The 21169-nt window shown below is 37.6% G+C and overlaps 1 protein-coding gene across 21 annotated transcripts in view; it reads left to right on the forward strand.

Annotated features, from left to right (window-relative positions):
- Positions 1-21169, forward strand: part of MYT1L (myelin transcription factor 1 like) — a 309881-nt gene that overhangs the window by 205037 nt on the left and 83675 nt on the right. For 16 of the 21 annotated variants that reach the window (XR_012579724.1, XM_026793576.2, XM_074538141.1 and 13 more), the window contains one exon: positions 722-1095. Coding sequence is in view for 20 of the 21 variants with exons in the window: in XM_026793576.2 (XP_026649377.2) it covers positions 722-1095 (374 nt within the window). In the remaining variant the exon portion in view is untranslated. The remainder of the gene's footprint in view (positions 1-721; positions 1096-21169) is intronic. The other 5 variants (XM_074538134.1, XM_014267181.3, XM_026793577.2 and 2 more) reach the window with 1 other exon arrangement.

Consider the following 21169-nt stretch of genomic DNA (forward strand, 5'->3'; position numbering starts at 1 on the left):
AAGTGGTACTCAATTTTGAAAACTCCTTCTTCATTGACAAAAGATTTTATTTATTGATAGGATTTTTTTTTTAATATGAGAACACTTGTAACACCGGCCATGATAATTATTTGTGTTGGTTGTGTTGCTTTCCCATTTGTCCAGCCTTGTAGTATTTTATAGACAAACACAGTGGGGAATTTAAGAGCGATTCATTATTGTTTTTTTATTATTACATTATTATGTATAATAATGACAACATCATTCAAAGTGTGATCATATTTTTTATTATTTAAACATCATTGAATTGAAACATAATTGCACACAATCAAAATACTGAACACTACAAAATTTTGAAGCATTGCTTTATTCCTGAATTTTGTACTGCTACCTACAGGTAGGACAAGATTGCTGGTTTTATAACTATATTCATCTGCCTTAGAAAGGAGATAAATAATGTAGAAGATAAAAATTAATGAGGAGGAGAAACACACATTTGTATCACTTCTGAAACTGTTGCGCTGTCGTGTATGTGTGACATTTTCAGGCAAATAATAGCCAGCTGCATTTTCGCAGGTTTTGTGTCCTTCCCCGTGGTCATCATTGCCTAAACATAACTTTACTTTGAAAACATGCATTTTGTGAACAGCAACTAATCACGATGTAGAACTAGAATATGACTATATGACTAAATAAAATCTGGGGGATAATGTTATAATTTTTATCTTTTATTTTTGAACAGTGTTTATGGCTGTCCATTGGCAAAAAAAAGAAAAACACAAGATAAACAACCCCAAGAACCAGCCCCCAAAAGAAAACCCTTTGTGGTTAAAGCAGACAACTCTTCAGTAGATGAGTGCTATGAAACTGATGGAACAGAGGAGATGGATGAAAAGGAAGAGGAAGAAGAGGAAGAGGATGAAGAGGAGGAGGAATATTCTGATGATAATGAGGAGCAAGGTGACGAGGAGGAGGATGATGAGGAGATAGATCGAGAAGAAGAAGAGGAGATTGAGGAGGAAGAGGAGGAGGATGAAGAGGAAGGTGAAGATGTGGAGGATGAAGAGGAGGAGGAAGAAGAAGAGGAGGAAGAAGAGGAGGAGGAGGAAGAACGTGGTAATAATCAGAGTATTAGTAAAAAGTAAACAATGTGTGTTTTCTGGGTTAATCTTCTAGTGTGGTGTGTGAGGATTTAGCTGTTCAGTTCTCATTAAAGCTAATGGAAGTCATGCAGTTAAATCTCTCTGCTCCACACTGAAAATATACCCCACTGTGTTCTCTTAACATTTATTTTAATAAGTCTGTCTTCCAAATGTTTTTAATACACCAGCACTCACAGTTCAAACAAGGAGGGTGGAGGTATGTTTGTGCTAAAAATGCTTGCATAAAATGTAATCCTAGTGTGGATTAATGCATGCAGTTACCAGGAGAATATTCACCAAGGTACAAGCAAAGCATCAGCTACAGCTGGGTGCCTGTACTGATCATTTGCAAGGGTATTTGCTAGATCTGTGTACAGGGTGTCAACAATTGCCCACATAAATTCTGTCACAAGTTTGCAGATAATTTTTGTGAGCAAAAATGGACCTCTTCCCATTGAAAATTTTGCCCTATACTTCCCCCCACTGTAAAAAACTATTCAGAACTAACTATTATAATACACTTTGGTTCTTTTAGACTTCAATTTTTGTGCTTTAGTTGATTCTATAAAAAATACAGTGAGTGACAGTTTTACATAGATAACGTCTTTCTAAAGTTTATATATTTTTGTTATCATGCCATGGCATAAATGCCATTTAGACATACAGGTTACTGGTAGTAACCAAATTAATGCAGTAGCATTGCCATTAGCCTATTCAACTTTCTCTTTTTTTGGGATATTGGACTTTATATAATACTTTCAAAATATGTAATCACTGTCCATTTACTCCTTATGCTGATGACAGACATCATAATGCACTGGGGTGAAATGAAGGAATCATGCAAAAATTAATGAGCTATCTAAAAAGTATTTTGTTCCCATTTCCAGGGAACACGTTTTTGGTTGGGTAGATTCACCTTTCTAACCAATAAAAATATAAGAAAAGCTTTCAGCACTCCTCAGTTGGATTCCTCTTAGGAACCAGGTATGAAAGTTGTGTGACTTTTGTTTCAGCATTCTGTAAGGTCAGATCTTAAATCTTAAAGACTTTGGAAGTGTTCTTTCTCTTTGGGTGAGATGCTGGCCAGCTGGGTGGCTATCAGAGTTTTCTGAGATACTGCATCTGTAGCGTTTCCTCAATTGCCTGAATTACCACAAAATCGGTAGAGGATAAATTGTCAGTCTTAAAAGTGGCGTGAGTTTGATGCAACAAGGAAGTAATTTCCTTTTGCAGGGAACTCTGCTGTTTCAGAACCTGGAAGAGAAGCTGTGTTAGATCAGGCTGGTGTGCAACTGCTGTTGCTCTCTTGATGAGCAAGTGCGGGTTGTCCAGCAGTTTCTTTAAAAATAGTGGTGACTAAGTTTGTTGGTGCATAGATTATGGTGCAACTGCTGCTGTGATTTCAGCTGACATTAAAACTTTGAATCTACACTATCAAAAATGATGAAAGGGAAAAAAAAAAAAAACCTAAAGCAAAACTCAAGAGCTCAAGAAAATTGCTTCTGGCAAGCCAGCAGGCTTGATCCTCAGTTTATTTTTCTATGATAATGAAACACAGTGGTTTACTTATTCTAACACAGTTACACATGCAGTTAGTGGTCCTAATCAATGTGAAGAGGCTGACATTGTTTTTTGACTGCTTTCCTTCCATATATAGTAGGCTGTGGTTAAGAACTGCAAAAAATTTACAAAGGTACCTCTATTAGCTGCTCTGCGTATTACTTGAAATTAAAACTTACATAAGTAAGTTTTTCTTAGGAACTCATGCAATTGCCGTAATAAAACAAAAGTATATTAATAAATAAATATGTGTTCTATATAAATGATTAGTCATTAAGAAAAATTCCTCTTGAAATCAGGGAATTATAGGATTTTATTTGAGAAATATTTAATGATCCTTTTGAATATCAACACAGTTGTCAGCATGCAACAGTCCTAGTTAGAGCAGAGATGATTTACAAGGAAGAGTTTCTAGCAATTGATTAGGAAGGTAGTATGGAATTCCTTATGACTATACAAAAGAGTAAAGAGTAATGACAGTTTGATTGTTGTAAGTTCTAGAGTCTAATCAAGAAATCATATTTTAAAAATAGTTTCTTTCCTATGGTTTCCAGTAGGGATATAGATGTTTCACTTTATCCTGCTTGTAGCATAATCTGCATTGATAGAATTTGGACTGCTGATTTTCCAGAAAAATAAGGTGCAAAATTCAGTATTCTTAAACTACATGGCTTGAATATGACTCTTGCCTTTACATATTGACTATATGGAAAATTAGATCTGTCACCTATGAGTTAAGTAGTCAATCACTTGCTGCTCACTACAAGGTTCACTACAATATTGTAGAAAACCACTCTCTAAGTCACCTTAGCAGGAGGTCTTAATGTGCCATAGTGTTCCTGTCCCTAGAAACAAAATGCAGAATTATCCACTGGTCACCAGGATGCCTACACAGTTCTCATGAAGGTTTCTGTCACTAGTACTGTAGATGATAGCAGTTCAGAAAATGTCCAGAAGTAGCTATAATCTAGGTGAACGAAACAGTTAAAATCATAAGTATTGGTGACAGAAGAATTCCATCAGCATGTATAGGACAGGACTATAGAGGCAGAAATGGGGAGGAGGGGGAAGGGAGAGGGTAGGACTGCAAGAGTAAGGTATTTTACTGTTTCTTAGGTCAAATTCAGTTTTCTAGAAGAAAAGGGTAAACCCTTGGAAACTCAGGTCTGTCACTGTTGTGTCATTGCCCATTCCTTTTTTGCTTAAAGGAATGGGATTTTTGGATGGGGTTCTCAGCAGATGTAGGTAGTATACAGGTAATGTAGATAAACAGTTCCTATTGGAAATACTTGTGCATTCACTGAAACCATCACAGCCTTTTTGAAAATCACTACAAGGAAAAAAAAACAACTAAACTTTTTCTGATGGGTCCTAAATTCTGTGCTTGTACTTCTCTACACAATCCTTTGAACCAAAATTCATGTTTTAAACTCTCCATCAATAGTTAGCATATCCTCTAAATTTCCATTAAATCTGAATCTCTTTGAAGAGCAGGTATTTATCCACCCATCTATAAAGAGACTTGAGAAGCCATTATGTTCAGCACAACTGCTAAAGGAAAGATGAATCTTTCTGATTACTCTTCTGTCCCAGGGAAAAAAAGGAAAGATAGAGATGACCTGTGTTACCTGTGATAGCCTAACCTATAAATTGAAATACAAATGGGAAGGAGTGAGAGTAAAGGCTTCTTTGGAAGCACCCGTTCTCTGTGATGGCAACTGCCAAGAACCTTTGGATTAAAAACTCAAGTGTCCTTTCAGTTTCCAAGACAAACCAAAGTACCTTCTTCTGAGATGAGCTTGCTTCAGGTAGTTGGTTCCTGAAGACCATTTCACAATGCTTTTCTATTAAAAAACAAAAAAAAAAAACTCCCTTGGAGAAGGTCCTGGAATAGATGTTCCAAGGAGCCGTTTAGTCCATATTGCATGAAGACATTCAAACTGCTTGTACACCAGGTATTTTCTAATCAGGAACAGGAGGAGTTAGGTTGATTCTAGACCTAAGGAAATTTGATACATCATTCAAAGCCATTTCACAGATGATGCTACAGAAATTATTACAGTTTCTCAACAGGTGAATTAGGAGTCTTTTAGATGGTCCCTTACACTTTCTTTTGAACTCAAAGTAATTGGCATAACCACTATACTAATATGTGGTATTGCACCAAATTTTTCCAGTGAAATACACTTCAGAAATAGCTTTAAACCTCAGATAGCAGTGTGTATTCAAAGGAGACACAGTACAGGTTTTTCTGATAAGAAAAACTAGCACATGGACATAGATGTTCTACCTGTTTTCATATTTCATAGAATAATATAATTATTTAGGTTGGAAGAGACCTCTTAAGATCATTGAATCCAACAACATTTGTTTAAATTGTAGGATTTTTTTAAAAAAACTTCATAGTGTTTTGTTTTTCTTTCATTTGCATGAGCTCAACACAGACAGACCCTCAAAATGTGAAATCCATCTACCAGATTGTTATTGCCCTCCACTATCTTCCTGATCCCCATAGCAGATTGTTTCTGAAGCACTTGTGTTCTCTAAGCAAGAAAAGATGCAAACACCAATCTAAAAGATGAAAGAAGCCCATGCGCTGAGGAAAACATTTTGCCACACATCTTTCCAGCTGTGCATGCTGCTACCTATCTGTATTAGCAAGGTCATCTGTCAGCCTACTGACCACTAATCATGTTCATTTATTCAAACTGCTAGAAGGAAAGTGGTCATCTGTTTGATGGACACAGTAGGTGATCAGTCTTAATCAGAGCGGAGAGCTACACTCATGTGTACTCACAGACAAAACACCTAGTAGAAGTAAATTATAGCTTTAAATTAAGAACCAGAAAGCATAATTTCACTGCCTAGGACAATGTGTATGGGAAAAAGGGTCTTTTTCAGGGCCAAAGGAGACTAAAAAAATTTTACATGTTTACATGAGACAAAGCAGATGTAAACTCTTTGCTAATACATTTTACTGCTGTACTATACCTTGATTAAAGAAGATACCGTGTGCTTAGGGTGTCTCACACTCTAATAATAGCCACTTGAAGAAAACAAAAAGTTAGGAGTTGCTGCTGGACGACATTTATCCTGGCCATTGCATTCTTTTCTTCTGGATAAAAAGTTCAAGTTATGTTTCTGGTCTAGTTACCAGTCTGGTTTCTTTAAATGATCAAGCCAGGGAGTTGTTGAGTCAAGGCTCAGGATAAGAGCTTTTATTGATACTGAGATTAGCTCAGTTGATTAGAGCATAATGCTAATAATATCAAAGCTGTGTGTTCGATCCCTTTATAGGCCACTTTCTTAAGAGTTGCACTCAATGATCCTTGGAATTCCCTTCCAACTCAGAATATTCTGTGAATCTGTGATAACTGCTTTTTCCATTGAAGAAGCAAGCACGGATTTCAACATGTTCTGCTGTTTACCTGTTTATATTTCATACTGAGAGATTCAGACTCAGGATTTTCCCTAAAAATTTTTTCTGGAAATAATGCAATTAAAACATTTGGTATTGGTAGTTCAGGCCTGGAAACCCCAAGGTTGTTGGAGTAGGGTGGGGAAACAGCTAGCTGGTAAATACCCCCTGGATACTTCTAGTTCTTGTGGAAAAAGTTTGGATCTTTTTGTTATTGTTATGTTTTTGTGGTTGATTGGTTGGTTGGTTGGTTGGTTGGTTGTTCAGTTGGTTGGTTTGTTGATTACTTAAATATGACTCAAGTGTTAGAAGGTTCTGCTTTTTACTGTGTTCCATGCTCAAGGTCTTTACTATACATAGACAACATAATTTAAACTCATTAAACAGCATTATTTAAACATAATTTTTAAATTCTCTGAAGTAAGATTGGGTCTGATACTGAGTTGTTTGCATCAAGACAAGTCAAGAATAGCTTTATGTCAGTGGAGTTCCATTTATGTGAGGTGATATGTTGCACATGTCATCCCTAAGTTTTCTCTGTTTGAAGAACTATTTTAGACGACTTCCTTCAATTTGAATTTTTAACTCAGAAGCTCAGTAAAACTTCTGGGCTGTGTCTAAAAGCTTAGATTTATTTAACTCTCCATCTTATGTATTTAACTCCTTTCCTACAAACAAAAGGACTTAAATGATAATGTGGAATATCCTCCAAAAGCAAATTATTCAATTATAGCTTTCTGCAGTGTAAGGAGATTATTAACCTTTGATAAGACAGATTATAGATCTCTGTCATACACGACTTCAGTTGATGTAAGCAGAAATTCTGTAGAGGACACTGGCATGCTTAAAGTGTTCATGGTCTGAACTGAAGGCCTTGGTAAAAGCATCAAGGAGCACATTCAGCACCACATCTGAGACTTCAGTGCTGCTTTATTCTGAAACTGTTTCACATGGCATGGGGCTGCTTTATTGTGTTTCTAATACACTAACCCCTTCATTCAGTGTTCGCTGAACATGTGATGTTGGGCCCTTGTACTGTCAGATTGTTTCAGGGCTTGTCTGTGACCAGTGCTTTTTCTAGTGTTGCCAGAGCAGTAGGTTTGGAAAGGAAGCATGTCTGTGCAGCACTGCTTTGGATTCTCAGGGGTTGCACTCCTCAGGGAAAGGCTGTCTTTTCTGCATTTCCATTGCATCCTTCTGTCTGCAGAAAAATGCTGAGTAGATCCTTGACTTTTTCCTATTTCATTTGATGTCTGACAAGATCTTACTGTAAAATTAATTCTTTCTGGAATAAGATGGATTAGAGAAGAAATTAAAGTCCTGTAGTCTTTGAGGTGTAGCTCTGTTCTCACTTAGACTCTCTGTGACCTGTTCATTGCCAATGATCTGGTTTTGGCACAAAACCAGTGCCAAAAAGCCAGTTCTTTGTGCCAAGAAGCCAGTTGGTTATATGATGTAGTGCTTTAAAGAACCAATAATGAGCTCAATTTATATAGCAGCTCTTTGCATCCATATTTGTAAATGACCTGACGCTGTTGTAGAAGGTCTCACATCTGGAATATGTCACTTTTAGAAACATATTCAGGGGTTGTACAGAACTGAGCTCTTCATGATCTCTCTTTGAATTGCTTTGTCTTTCACGGTGCTACTTCAAAGAGTCCATTGCCCACACCATACTGCACCTTACACAGTGACCACAGATTCTGTGTGAATCCTTCTGGACACTACAGATGTAATGATTCTTTAAAATAACATTTGCTTGGTCAGTATTGGAGATTCCTGGTTTTCCGCTTGTGTTTAGAGTGCAGCTCTACGAGCAATTTTGATGACCCTCTCAATTCACAATTCTCACTGGGCTTACAGTCTTTGTCCTAAAAGAGTGAACACAAACAGTAGCTTTTACCCTGAAAAGCAGAGAACTTTATTTGGTAGCTCAATTTTGCCTTATTAGAGCTCCCCCAGGAGATAATAAAATGAAATAAAATTACAGCTTGGATTGATAATTTCTTCTGATCCATGTCCATTCTCACAAATCAAATTTGCAGTCCTAGAAAAGGCCTCAAATCACAGAATTTTTTTTAAACTGAAACAGATAAACCTAAAAAAGAATTCTTTTGAAACAAAAACACTGATATTTAATGAACATGTGTATGTACTTTTATATACTTTTGAGGACTTTTGTGTTATGGACGCATCTCTTCCTTATAGGTCTCAAAGCAATTGAATTTTTTTCTTTTGTCACTGATATCACATATGATGTAGTGTTTTTTATCATAAGAAATACCTGCCCTTCTGTAAATTAATGTATTCAATTTTTTTCCCTTGACAGTAGGTTCTGGGAGCTACAGATTCCACTGTTCTTAGCAAGCTGAACAGCAAGGAAGTCCAAATCATTTATCAGAATACAAAAATCCCAAACAAACAGACAAACAAAACCAAACTAATGATAGGAAAGAAACTACCTAAAGGAGGCTGGGTTTGGTCACTGGTACTGAAATCCTCACAATTGTGTGGTTACATTAAGGCCTCATGCAGAAAGCACTGAAAATTGTCACTAACATGAAGCATTTCAAGTATCCATTCCACCACATGGAGAGCGTGTCATATATTGTATGCTGTCTGCAGTAAACATTATTGCTATAGCAAAAGTTTGTGGTGGCTCTGTCAGAGAAAGCTAACAGGATTGACAGCTCAAGATTTAGTCAGGGTTTATTAGGTGAACTCATCATGTGATAGTTCTCTCATCCCAAAAGCTTTATTTTTCAGCCTATACTATTAAATAGGAAGGGTAAGTACTAGGATTGCTGTGACCCTAAAGTAATGCCACAGAAGAACTGAACTTACAATTACAAAACCAGACAAATCAAGCAGACATTCTCCTCGTGCTCCACAGACAGGGATTGATTGCTGACAGAACAAGGGCAAGGTCTGTGTGTCATGAACACTTCCATTCACCTAACACAGGAGTGTTTGCAAAGCTGCTCAGGCCCTTGTCAGACTAGGGTTCTGTCATTGCAAAGCATATGTGGTGAGATTCCTTACTATTCATATACTTTAAGGCAAGCTGTGCAACTACTTTGCTTCAGATTTCTATTGTATCAAATCTATTGTTCCACCAACTGCCTCCACTTATTATAGAGTTCTGTATAAACAAGTACATCTGCTAAGCAATTTCTTGGGCACCAAGTAAAAAACTGGGCTGAAGATTTACAGAATATTGTCATTCTGTCATCTGCAATAATTGAAACATTGTTCAACTTTAAGGCTGGCATCCAGTGGAAAGTTAAAAATTGTTTCTTCTTCTATTGCAATGTGTTGAATAAAACTTTGCCCTCAGATCATTAAGAGAAAAATATATTTTAAGAAGTAATAATGGAAATAGAGAATATCAGATCATTATTATGGAATTATTTTTAGGGATAGGGCTGAAGTTGGACTTATAAAAAGTATACTAAACTTTATAGTAGTGTTTGTTTATTATCTGGTGAGCACAGTCTATGAACGTCCTTCCCTGGAAATACAGGCAAAAAGGACAACTTTTAGATGAATAGAAACTGGAATTTTAGGATTAGGATCCAAGGATCCTGTTACATTTATGGAACAAGATAAATGTTTCACAATAGAATGGAATGAAGATTGTGCCCCTATGTGTAATGCGGGTGCCTGAGCTGAGTGTAGCAAGTGATGCAGGAGTTCAATGCCACATGTCCTTTGTTCCTAGCGCAGGAGGTTGTGTGCTAGTGACTGCTTTGCTTTGTAGGGATTGCTCTCACACACGGTGATGGAGCTCTGTCACACCCCAGAAAAAGCACTCAAGGACTGCTGTAGGCCAAAGGGGATCATTCTCCTGAGGATGCAAGCCATGCTGAGTTCTGTCTCTGCTCCAGGGACCTTGTAACCATCTTATGGCTTGACTTCTTACTATTAGGCTACAAAATCAGTCGTGGGCACAGGGAAGAGACACTGCATTTCTCTCTTCAAGGCAAGTGTCATTGTATAACATCTACAATAAACACATTGTATTTTTGTATGACCAATCAGCATTAAAAAAAAGTGTGGGTCTTAAAGTATGGGTCTTACTCTACTCCTGTGTTTTTAGCTCCCTAATGGAGCTTGAATCCAGTCTAGCTTTTATTCTGGTGACTAGCAAATGTTTTTGGGAAATATGATATGGAATCTATATAAACCATGAGAGCTTTTACTCTTCTGTTTCCTTAGTGAGTTACCCACTAAACAATGTGTTTCACCTGGGCGATGGGCAAATGGGGGTGAGCAGGGGAAATGAAGGAGGAAACAAACCATTCTTTTCTTGGCTACAAATTAGGCTAGCCAATCAAAGCAACACTTCATGGGAAGCCTTTTTCTTTCAGGTGTACATTAGAGCATAGCTATTGGATTAGGTTTGTCTGGAAAGTTATGTATGAAAAGACCCAGTGTCTAGAATCTTTTGGTGCTTAAATAGCAGATAGGCAGAGAGCTTTGTAAGGCTGGAGCTGAACACATCAGAGCAGAGCTTTGAACGACTGATTGATGTTAAGGTGTCTCCCAGGTTTAAGGCACAGATGGGTATAGATGTAATTGTATCACCAAGAAGTAGAGGAATATGATTGTTCTTTTCTATACAACATGCAACATGAGAACTCTAATCTGAAAGTGTTTTAGAAATTACTGATGCTATCTGTAAGATTTTTTAAAAGTGATTTATGTTGAAATCCTCATTAAAGATATGTTATGAGTTTAAGAAAAAAAATTGATTCAGCAGCTGGAGGGTCTTCAGACCCAGAGATCCAAACAATAAGTTCCAAATATAAAAGGGATGACACGGCTTATGCAGGAAAGAAAAATGCAGAAAGATGTAAAGAAACACTTAAGAAGTGAGCATGGGAATACTGCAGAGAGCAAATGAAATATGCTGTTAGGATTCCTTCATGGACAGCAGGAAATGACAGATGTGAAAGCTGCAGTAAAGAATCTTTAAATTAACAGTTAAAAAGCTTTAAGATGGAAGATCAGGGCTGAACAAAATACCCACACTGACAGGCAATGCAGCACAGTTTTTTTCTGTTATATTTTCTCTTCCCTGGTTATATGTGAGCATTTTCCTATAGTTCATGATGTGAAGTAGCTTACTGTGTCTTATTTTCTTAATGATAGAATTCTTTATCATTGTCATTAGTAGAATCAGAACTAGACACATTCAGAGCACTTTTAGAACCCCATCCAATATGTGTGGACTCTCTCAGACTTTTTATAATACTGTAAATAAGGATTTTTAAACAATACTTGATGTCTGTATAAGATACAACCAGCAATGAACCCAAATTACTAACTTTTTAAAAATGCATAACTAAAATTAATAGCACTGTACTTTTTAAAGAAAGAATTACTGTCCTCTGGCAAGTAAGTGTTTTGCTTGAAATCTGCAAATTGCGCATCAAGAAGATGGGCAATGTAGAAATAATGTACACAGTTTATCTGAGTTTTAGGAATGGATTCGATGCAGTTCCATTTAATAAATTCATTTTAAGTCATAAAACATAGTACAGCACCAGATACAAAACAGAGAGGAAAAGTTCGTGTTGAATAGGTTCATTCCATTGGCTCAGATGCTTTAATGCACAGAAAGTTAAATTAATGAGACTAGAATCTAAAAATCGTCACACAAAAGGCAAATTTGAGGGAGCAATATGATAAAGTGAAAAAAAAAAAACCAACATAAATAGTTTCAGGCAGAAGTAAAGGTATTGACTTTATCTCACATACATTACTTTCACCAGAGGACTCCGGCAAAATAGGTTCTAGACTGAAGGATCCTGAAACAAGACTCAGACTCAGGTTTTAGTTTTGTATGGTGTAAGGTTGTCTCTGTATCTACATGCATACATTTTGGACAGCTGGCTATCGTGGTTATTTGATTTATTTGTTTGTTGCTTGTTGTTTCTGTGAGGATAGTTATTCTCAGCACACAGATTTCAGCCATGCACTGAGGCTGTGCTGCTGAACTCTATTTAGGCCCTGTGAGACTGGCAACAAAGCCACTGCCATCCTAGCTAGTAGGTACATATTTAGTTGGAAATGTATAGAAATGTATGTAATTACGTAGGTTGTTACATTTGTCCAGCAAATACTCCCCTTTTAAGAGATACAAGCTTTCATCATCAGGACAGATATTCCAGTGCAGATCTGAACAGCAGTGTGAAATCACTCAAATTCTAAAATGGGAGCAGTGTGAGGTCTTCAGGTGGACAGGTACTTGAAAGAGCCTCACTGGAAATATCTTTCCAGATGCCATAGTGATATAAAAGGTGATCTATATCTGGTAACATACATTTCCTGCATTTAACAGCTGTCTGGTACTCTCATTCTTACACACTTCAGTCACATGGGCTATGTACACATAGATGGCAAATAAAAAGACGGTACTAAAGACTCTTTGCAGCTTGCTAAGAGCCATTGAGTCACCATTTTCTCTTTTTTGAGGTCCCCTGTATTTGTGTACTTGGCTGACTGGAGTAGCTTGGTTGGGCAGGGTTGACTCTCACTAGATGCCAGGTGTCCACTAAAGCCAATCTTATAATTTCCCTCCCGAGCTGAGATAAAGTCAGGAAGAGATAACTCACCAGTTGTATTCAAAGGCAGAACAGTGTCAACTTGGGGCAATTATTTGAATTTACCAATGAAAACCAGAAGAGGATAATGAGAAGCAAATTAAAGCCTCTTTTCCAGGGTCTGCCAGCTCTCTCCAGTGGTGCAGGGAGAAAGGGAATGAGGGTTACAGACAGTTCATCACAGGTTGTTTCTCGCACTGCTTCCTTCTCGGGGAAAGGAGTCCTTCCCCTGTTCAATTGTGGGATCCCTCCCATGGGAGACAGTCCTCCATGAATTTCAGTTTGAGTCTTTCCCATGGGCTTCAGTTCTTACACTGCTCCAGCATGGGTTCCTTTCTACAGGGTGCAGCCCTTCAGGAGCAGACTCCTCCAGTGTGGGTCCTCCATGGGGTCACCAGTTCTGCCAGCAAACCTGCTCCACCATGGGCTCCTCTCTCCATAGGACCACAGATCCTGGCAGGAGCCTGTTTCATTGCAGCCTTCCCAGAGGGTCATAGCCTCCTTCAAGCATCCACTTGCTCAGATGTGGGCTCCTCCACAGGCTGCAGGTGGATCTCTGCTCCACCGTGGACCTCCATGGGCTGCAGGGCCACAGCTGCCTCACCATGGTCTGTACCACAGGCTGCAGGGGAATCTCAGCTCCAGTGCCTGGAGCATCTCCTACCCCTCCTGTTCCTCTTACATATTCTCACTCAACTCTTCTCTGTCTGCAGTTACTTCTGCCCAATAAATTGTATTTTTCCTTCTAAAATATGTTATCACAGAGATCTTTCTACCATCATTGATGGGCTCAGTCTTTGCCAGCAGGGGAGCTGGCTGGCATTGGCTCTCCTGACCATGGGGGAAGTTGCTGGAAGTTGTAGCCCACCCTGCTACCAAAACCTTGCCATGTAAACCCATGGTAAATAGTTTATATTTGCCTTACTTGTTCCTTCTGAAATGTGTTCTCCATTTATCCCAGCTTATGGGGTTTCCTGCCTTTGTCCCTTCAGTCACATTACTCAGTGACTACATCCATGTGAGTGAATAAAACAGACGATAGTCCAATCATTTAATGCTGAGTTCAACTGTGGCATGATTTGGGTGCATACATAGCTAATCTTTTACCATCCAAAATACATTCACCACATTCAAACTCCTTGGGAATGGTCCCTAACCAGCACTCCTCCACTTCATCGGGACACTGCTGGAAAACTGCTAAGTCACTCAAGTCAAAATCATGCCAGAGCCTCGCTAAGAGTATAGCAGCATGAATAATCACATTCCACTTCTCCATTTACTGTTCTGTTATTAATTAATAGGGACAGAAGAGAATATTAATAATACAGGGCTATAACCAAAGATGTAAAAAATTCTTTGTGTTTACTTTCTTCTTATACTATGGATTATTACTCAGCCTTCCCTGTCATGAGAACATAGGGAATGAGACAAATGCAGATTAAAAAGCTAGATGAAGGGATAAAAATAAAGAAACAAGCATCCTAACGAAAAGCTTTACATTTCAGATGAAGTAAAGTCTGGCACTTGTGTGTGTATATTTCTTTGTCTTTCCAGATTCTTTGGCACTGAACTCATTGAGGGGATAAAAAGAGAGACATGAAGAAGAAATTTCAATGATACCATATTCAGCAGTTCTGTCATCCTCTAGAATGGTAGTGATATGTGCCTCTGTCCCTTTGACCAGTCAGGTCAGCTAATCAAAGCACAAACAGGCTTTTTTTGGTAATCAAACACAACTATAAAAAAGTAATTAAACTTATAATGGAGACCAAACAATAATGTAAATTATACAGTCATGAGCATATATCCCATCCAAAGCATCTGTAGTATCCCATCCACATCAGCCTTTCCTGATATATCTTTGCCTATACACAACCGAAAGATAGTTTCTTTTGGGTATCTCCTCATTCCTTTCACTCAGCAGTTCCTACTGTATTATACTAAAGACACCATTGAAATTCAGCACGGATCAGCTTGAGAATTTTGAGTGAAAGCAATACGGATAGGATTCGCCCCCTCAGTTTAATTGGTAATGAATCAAGATAAATAGTCACTTCTGGGGGATAATTCAGCCAATCTACTATAGATACCTAGGTTAGGATGAAAAATCATATCCCAGGATGCATGTTTTTGTCCATTAGCTGTAAATGGAATCTATATGAGTAGCTCATATGGAGACATGGCCTGACACTGAGTCAGAGATCTGAGCTGAAAAAAAAAAACAGTTAAAAGAGATTATGTATCCCTATACTAAGGATTCCAACCTCTTGTCTCAGTGATAAAGAAAATATTGCTTTATGAACTGAAAAATGTGTTCTTCAGGCTGCATCCTTTGTAAAGCAATGAATATGGAGAGGGATGTAGGCACAGGTCACTGTTTCTGGAGCACTCTTAGGAATAGCCCCATGAGAAGCTCCATACCAGGAGCTCTCTGAGTGGGTGTTGTGCCATCAGTGCAGCTGGTCCTCTGCTCCCCTGCTGTCTTCCTGCTGTATCCCAGTATCTGGAGAATAGCTTTGGCTTCCTCATTCCCTGGTGCCCTGCTGAGCTGTGGAACCCTGAGAGAAGGCAAGAAACTGCCAAACTCCATTGAATCATTATAAAGCTGTGAGATAAAATATCTTGCCTCCCTCATATTGACTTCCTGGGGAGAAAAAGTAGGATGAAATGAATGCCAGTCATCAGCTAAAGCCATCTCATTATCTGCCCAGACAGAAGTCAAGTTAAAACAATTAAGGGCTGCCTGAACCTGATTCACAAAGAAGTGTGGACCAGGTGGGAGTGACTGGCTAAATTTCCTGCCCTTTCAAACCCAGCATATCCCCTTCGTTCACAGATAATCTCAGCGCATTTCTTCTCAAACCTAAACATATGTCTTTATACCAAATATTGCAGGTATCGCAAACCAAACAAGGCTTCATACCAATCAAGGACCTTTCCTACTTAAAGGCATACCTGTAGGTAAACAAAAAGTATTTTCTGCTGTCTCTGTGGCAGACGAAAACAAGATAATTCCCAGAAAATTAATTGCCTTTTGACTTTTGGAAATAATACTTGGCTGTCAGGATGAAACGACTTGAGAAACAGAAACCAAAAGGAAAAGAAATTATTATTCAATTTTATGTAGTACTTACACTTTTTATGTGGAGTAATAGGTCCAGTTTTGGAGCATCCATCACATGATGCTGCAAAGACATCATTTTGTCCATCAGCACAAGTCTTGAAATATTGGAGTCCAGTGATGAACAACCAGGATGATTAAAGAGCTGGACCACATGATGTGCAGAAACACTGAAAAAAAACTAGTTTGTTCACTTGAGGAAGAAAAAGCTAAGGGGAGAACTTAGGCTTCAGCTACTTGTACAGAGAGTGGACAGAAGATATTAGTGTGTAGCAAGAGACAAGACGTAAGTTGCAACAAAAAATAAATCAATTTAGAAATAAGAGTGAATTTCTGATTATGACAGTGGTCAAACACTGGAATAGAATTCCCAGAGATGCTGTGGTATTTCTATCCTGGAAGACCCTTAAAGCTGAACTAACAGAACAGAGCCCTGATGAGTGCTCTGAGCTGGCACTTTTATTGAGCAGGTGTTGTACCACAAAGCCTCTCGAGGTCCCTTCCAGCCTCACATATTGCTTGATTCTGTGGCAGCAGTGCACTGTCAATAGCATGTGACAGTCTCTGAAGGTCATAGACAGGCAAACAGTATCTCGTGGTGAAATGACAAAATCCTAAACATATTGGCTTGGGTCAGAACCTAGATAACCTTTAGGAAGATCTTGCAGTGTGGCACTTGAAGCAAAGTTACCTCAGTCATGATCTTGTCAGAAGACCTGTCAGGTATCCTTAGATCATTTTCCAAAACTCTGCTGATACAGGTAGCTCATAGGGATTTGGACTGGGAAAACACAGATGAATAACAAATTACAAAAAATTTTAAAAGTATATTGCTCTGTTTTACCTGGTGCTCTCTGTCTTTATGTTAATAGGAATAACCCAAGTAAGAACATCCATATTGTACCAATACTTAGTGTGAACATTTGTAGATCAGGATGCTTGCTATTCATGCAGGTGTGACACAAGCAGAGGCATAATAATAGGTCATATAAAGGTCAAACAAAAAAGGAGTGTTTCAGGGCACTGGTTATGTAAAACACCTCTGCCTTTAGACAAGAATGCACTGATTTGTACAGAAAAGTAAATCTTCAAAATGCTTTTATACCAAAATAATTAATTAATATTCTTTTAAAAATTTGTTTAATTAGTAAGAAGATGAATTAAAAAGTAATATCTTTATGTGTTAGTCTTTATGTGTTAGTAATCATTCCACAAAAGGAAAGAAATTCAGATTAGTCCTCAGGGAAAAGTAAGAAAGAAACAAGAAAAAAAGAATGTAGTATTTAAATTTTCAGCAAGCAAAACCAGATAAAAAAGTACATATAATAAATGAAAAGATCAAAACATAACAGAAAAAATGGAATTAAAACATACATAAGGCAAATTGCGCATACTGAAAGGTCTGTATGGGCTTGGTGCACTGTAGTCCTCACTATTAATTTATAATACTGACTCCTACTGTAACATGCTGTGTTCTTCAGCTCAGGGCTTCTTTTCCATGCTTAATGGCTTCTACTCTCCTTTTATTTTACTTTGAGCATTGTTTATTAATTGAATACTATAATTCTAGGAGAGTCTAAGTCCCAGTATTATAACTATTGTAAGTAGTTATAGCAAGCTGAGAAGTGGAAAAATAAAAAATGGAATATAATGGAATAGCTATAGAGAGAATCAATGAACAAAGTGAACAGTTAAATTTTTCTTTTGACTTCCACTAAGTTTATAAGGTCCATAAAGGAACGAATTGTTATAACAACCAAATTGCTTGGGTCTTTACCTATAGCACTTCCAGCATAAAAGAACTTTAGGAAATTTTGCAAAGCTGAAAAAAGGATTCTTCATGCACATGGTCAATTTCAGAGTTTAGTGCATCCCTGAAATAGGCATATTCAAATGCTTAGGCTCTAATCCAAATCCCACATCAGTAGGAGTGTTTAGACTCCCATGTAGGAGTGTTTAGACTTTTAGGAGACCTTGCTTAGGTCCTTGGAGAGTTACACCTCTGTTTCTTCCATATGGAGTGGAGAAGTTGAGAGCTCACTGGGTTTTCCACCTCTTCAGTTTTCTTTCTCACATGATTCTCCCCGAGACATCAATGTACAAACAATCCCCCTCCCCATATTACTCTGTAACTTTCTAAGATTTGGAATTCATTTGTGCCAGCATTGTCTTGCTAAATCTTTCTCATAGGCCAGCTATCAGAGACTGTAGTGTGGAGATGTGTGCATGCACTTTGCATTACAGCTTAAAGGGAGAAGAATGGTGATGCTGTAGTATCATGTGCTGAGCACTTAGGAATTGACAAGTAGCAGTGGCAAGAGCAGTGAAGTGTTTTAAATTAGGAAATGCTGCCTGGATAATGAAACCATCCATCTGGGCAGGAAGCCTGTGTGACCACATGTAGGTTTAGCTTCTTAGCCATCATGTTTGCCCATTCTTGGAAGAAAAGTGGTTAATTTGATACACAGACCACAGATCCAGAAAGTCTTGTTTCTGAAGTCTTTGTCCTTTGGTGGGAATGTAGCTGCTATTTCTGAAGTATCATTGCCTCTCTCTGCAGAATCTCTCAATCTAAATGCTGTGTATTTTCCTTTTCAAAAGGAAGGTGCTGTTTTGCATGACTCCCTACACTGAAACCAGCAAGCCATTTCTTCTGAAAAAATACTGTTTAAAATTGGATGTGATAGGAAAAAAAGGAGGAAACAGTCAAGGATATAGAGGCTATAATTCTTAGGCTCCTGTGACTCCTGGTATGACATAGAGTCACTGAAGTTCTCTGTGTCTCAATTTCCCATCTGTAAAATGGGGTTAAAGTACCTACCTCACAGGGGTGTTGTGAGGCTTTTTAAAATAATGTTTGTAAAGTGCTTTGAGATCCTTGGATGAAAGGTGCAATAAGAAATCAAATTATTCACTTTTTTTAGCGCAATACAAGTGCACTTCTGTCGAAATGGCTATAGGCTTCCAGCTCTTACTAGCTGTTCTACACTACTCCACTATAATTTCTTCCTGCCATTTGTTATATCTGCTGAGAGTTTAAAAAGAACAAATTGTATAATCTAGAATGTCTAAATTGTCATGATATTTTGTGGAAGAGGGCTAGAATAATCTGATACTCTTTTTAAACTGCATTGCATATTCTTTGTCCGTGCAGCCCTAAAGTTAACATAAAAAGGATATATTATAACTTTGTGCATTCTTCACCTAAACTGGCTAGCTTATGTCTTTGTGAGACAAACTCAATCTCTTCACAAAATAAAAACTTTCAGTTTGCATCACTGGTTCCAAAACTTAAGCAATGGGTAGAGTAAATCTTTTACCTCTCCAGGTTTTGCAGTCATTTAACAGACAGCCATTAAACAGCACACTGTAAAGGTAGTTACTGAGTTACAGATCAAATCTAAGGAATCGCAAAAATGTGAAACGAAAGCAAGATTAAACTTTACAGACCTGAATCAAAGAAAAGGCATATAGTTCACCTAGAGCTGATGTTGTAACATACTTCCTAGAAGACCCTTAACTAATAAACAAACTGATTCAGTATTTAAAATTTCATTTTGATAAACAGATGAAACAGGCACCTCACCAGAGCAAGCTTAGAATCCAGCTGTTATTGAGGGGATGACATGGCATACAAAAATATCTTCCTCATTAAAATTAACTGCTGCATGGAGGTAAGAGACATGAGTAAAATAGTTGTTAGAGAAAGGAGATGCAAAAAAAGGCCAAGAATCAAAATATGAGAAAGGAAACTTATTCAAATATTTTGCTTTCCCACCTCTGTTGTCTGGGATTAGTGCTTTACACTTTCTTCTCTTCCACTACCTTTTCCTTCTTCATTTTATGACTGAATGCATGGGAGAACAGAAAAGGATATAGCCAAACACACAGAATAAAAATACTGTAGTTATAACTTTCACTCAGCTTACCTACTCAAAAGGAATTTAGATGTCTTCTGTCATATGGTAAATGATTCATTTTTGACTTTTCACTTGTGGAGGCAAGGTATAACATATTCCTCTCCTTGGTGATCATTTACAAACACATCCCCCTCTTTTAAGAAACAATCTCTGAAAATTTTCACATTTCAAAGGTGGCCTATAATAGTCACTACATACCTGAGAAGTTCTCAGGATGACTTGGGAAATTTCTTTTTTTTCCTACTTTGTATTTCAGTATCATATTACAGCTAGATTTGGACTGATTTCACCAGTGTTGATATCTCATCCTAAACTTGAAGGCACTGGCAATTTTGGAGCTATAGCTTGTTGCTTCTTTAATTACTTTGATGTTCTTTTGCTGCATCTGATTGCCCATGAGTATAGTTACAAGAAGCGCTCCACAAAAGCTTCAGTTTCTATGGAACAATCTCCATGGCACCACGTTTTATCCTTAATGTTTAAATTAATGTGGGATTTGTTTGTACATTTTACTTTAGAAAATTATTACTGTATTTGCTTTTCAAATAGCACAGACTATCTGTGCTATCCACTAATTTTTCATTGCTTTCTTCTATTCAGTTATTCAAGATGGACATTTTTCAAATAGGAAGTGTAAGTGGCAATCCTTACTTGTACACTGAAAATCTGATACCCTGATACTTTAATTTTTGTGGCACTGAAAGATAAATGTGAATTATGATGATCATGAAAAACATAGCAACTAAAATAAAACCACCTTTTATGATAAACAGATAACCCACTACTGGCTTGGAATATCTTGTGATGTAGAAGTACCATACAATCTTCCTTATTAACTATCTTTCCTCTGTATTTAAGCAGATAATATGTAAGATATAATATTTTACCATTAGAGCATTTTTTTTCTAGACATAGCCTAGTCATCAACCAGTTCTGCTGCTTAACTACAGCCTACTATCATCCCAGGATCCCTAACCACTGTGTAGAAGAAATATTATCTTGTGGCTGAAATATTAATTATTGTGCTATTTAGCTTTGTATATACAACTCTTGATTTATTATCTTGATTATTGACATGAAATCTATTTTTATCAAACACTATTTCCTATTACCAAAATGTTAGTGCACAAGCCACCTACTACTGGAAATTTCTCACTTTGATTTGTTTAATTGAAAATATGAGCCACATTTCAGAAATTGCTAAGTGTTTAGGTGTACTAGTGTTGAAAATACATCTAAGCTGAAAAGATGCTATCAGAAGTTGATGGATTAGCTCTTGAGCAGGTGTTAATTATCCTAGCTCTGCTGGTTTCTTTCAGTTTGCACCAGCTGAAAAACTGGACTAGCATGACACTGTAATGACAGATCTAGGCACTTTCTTGTCCAGTGCGGGAAAATGTTGAAATACAGCTTGGGTAGCC

The sequence above is a fragment of the Zonotrichia albicollis genome, chromosome 3 (genome assembly GCF_047830755.1).
Source record: "Zonotrichia albicollis isolate bZonAlb1 chromosome 3, bZonAlb1.hap1, whole genome shotgun sequence".
NCBI lineage: Eukaryota > Metazoa > Chordata > Aves > Passeriformes > Passerellidae > Zonotrichia > Zonotrichia albicollis.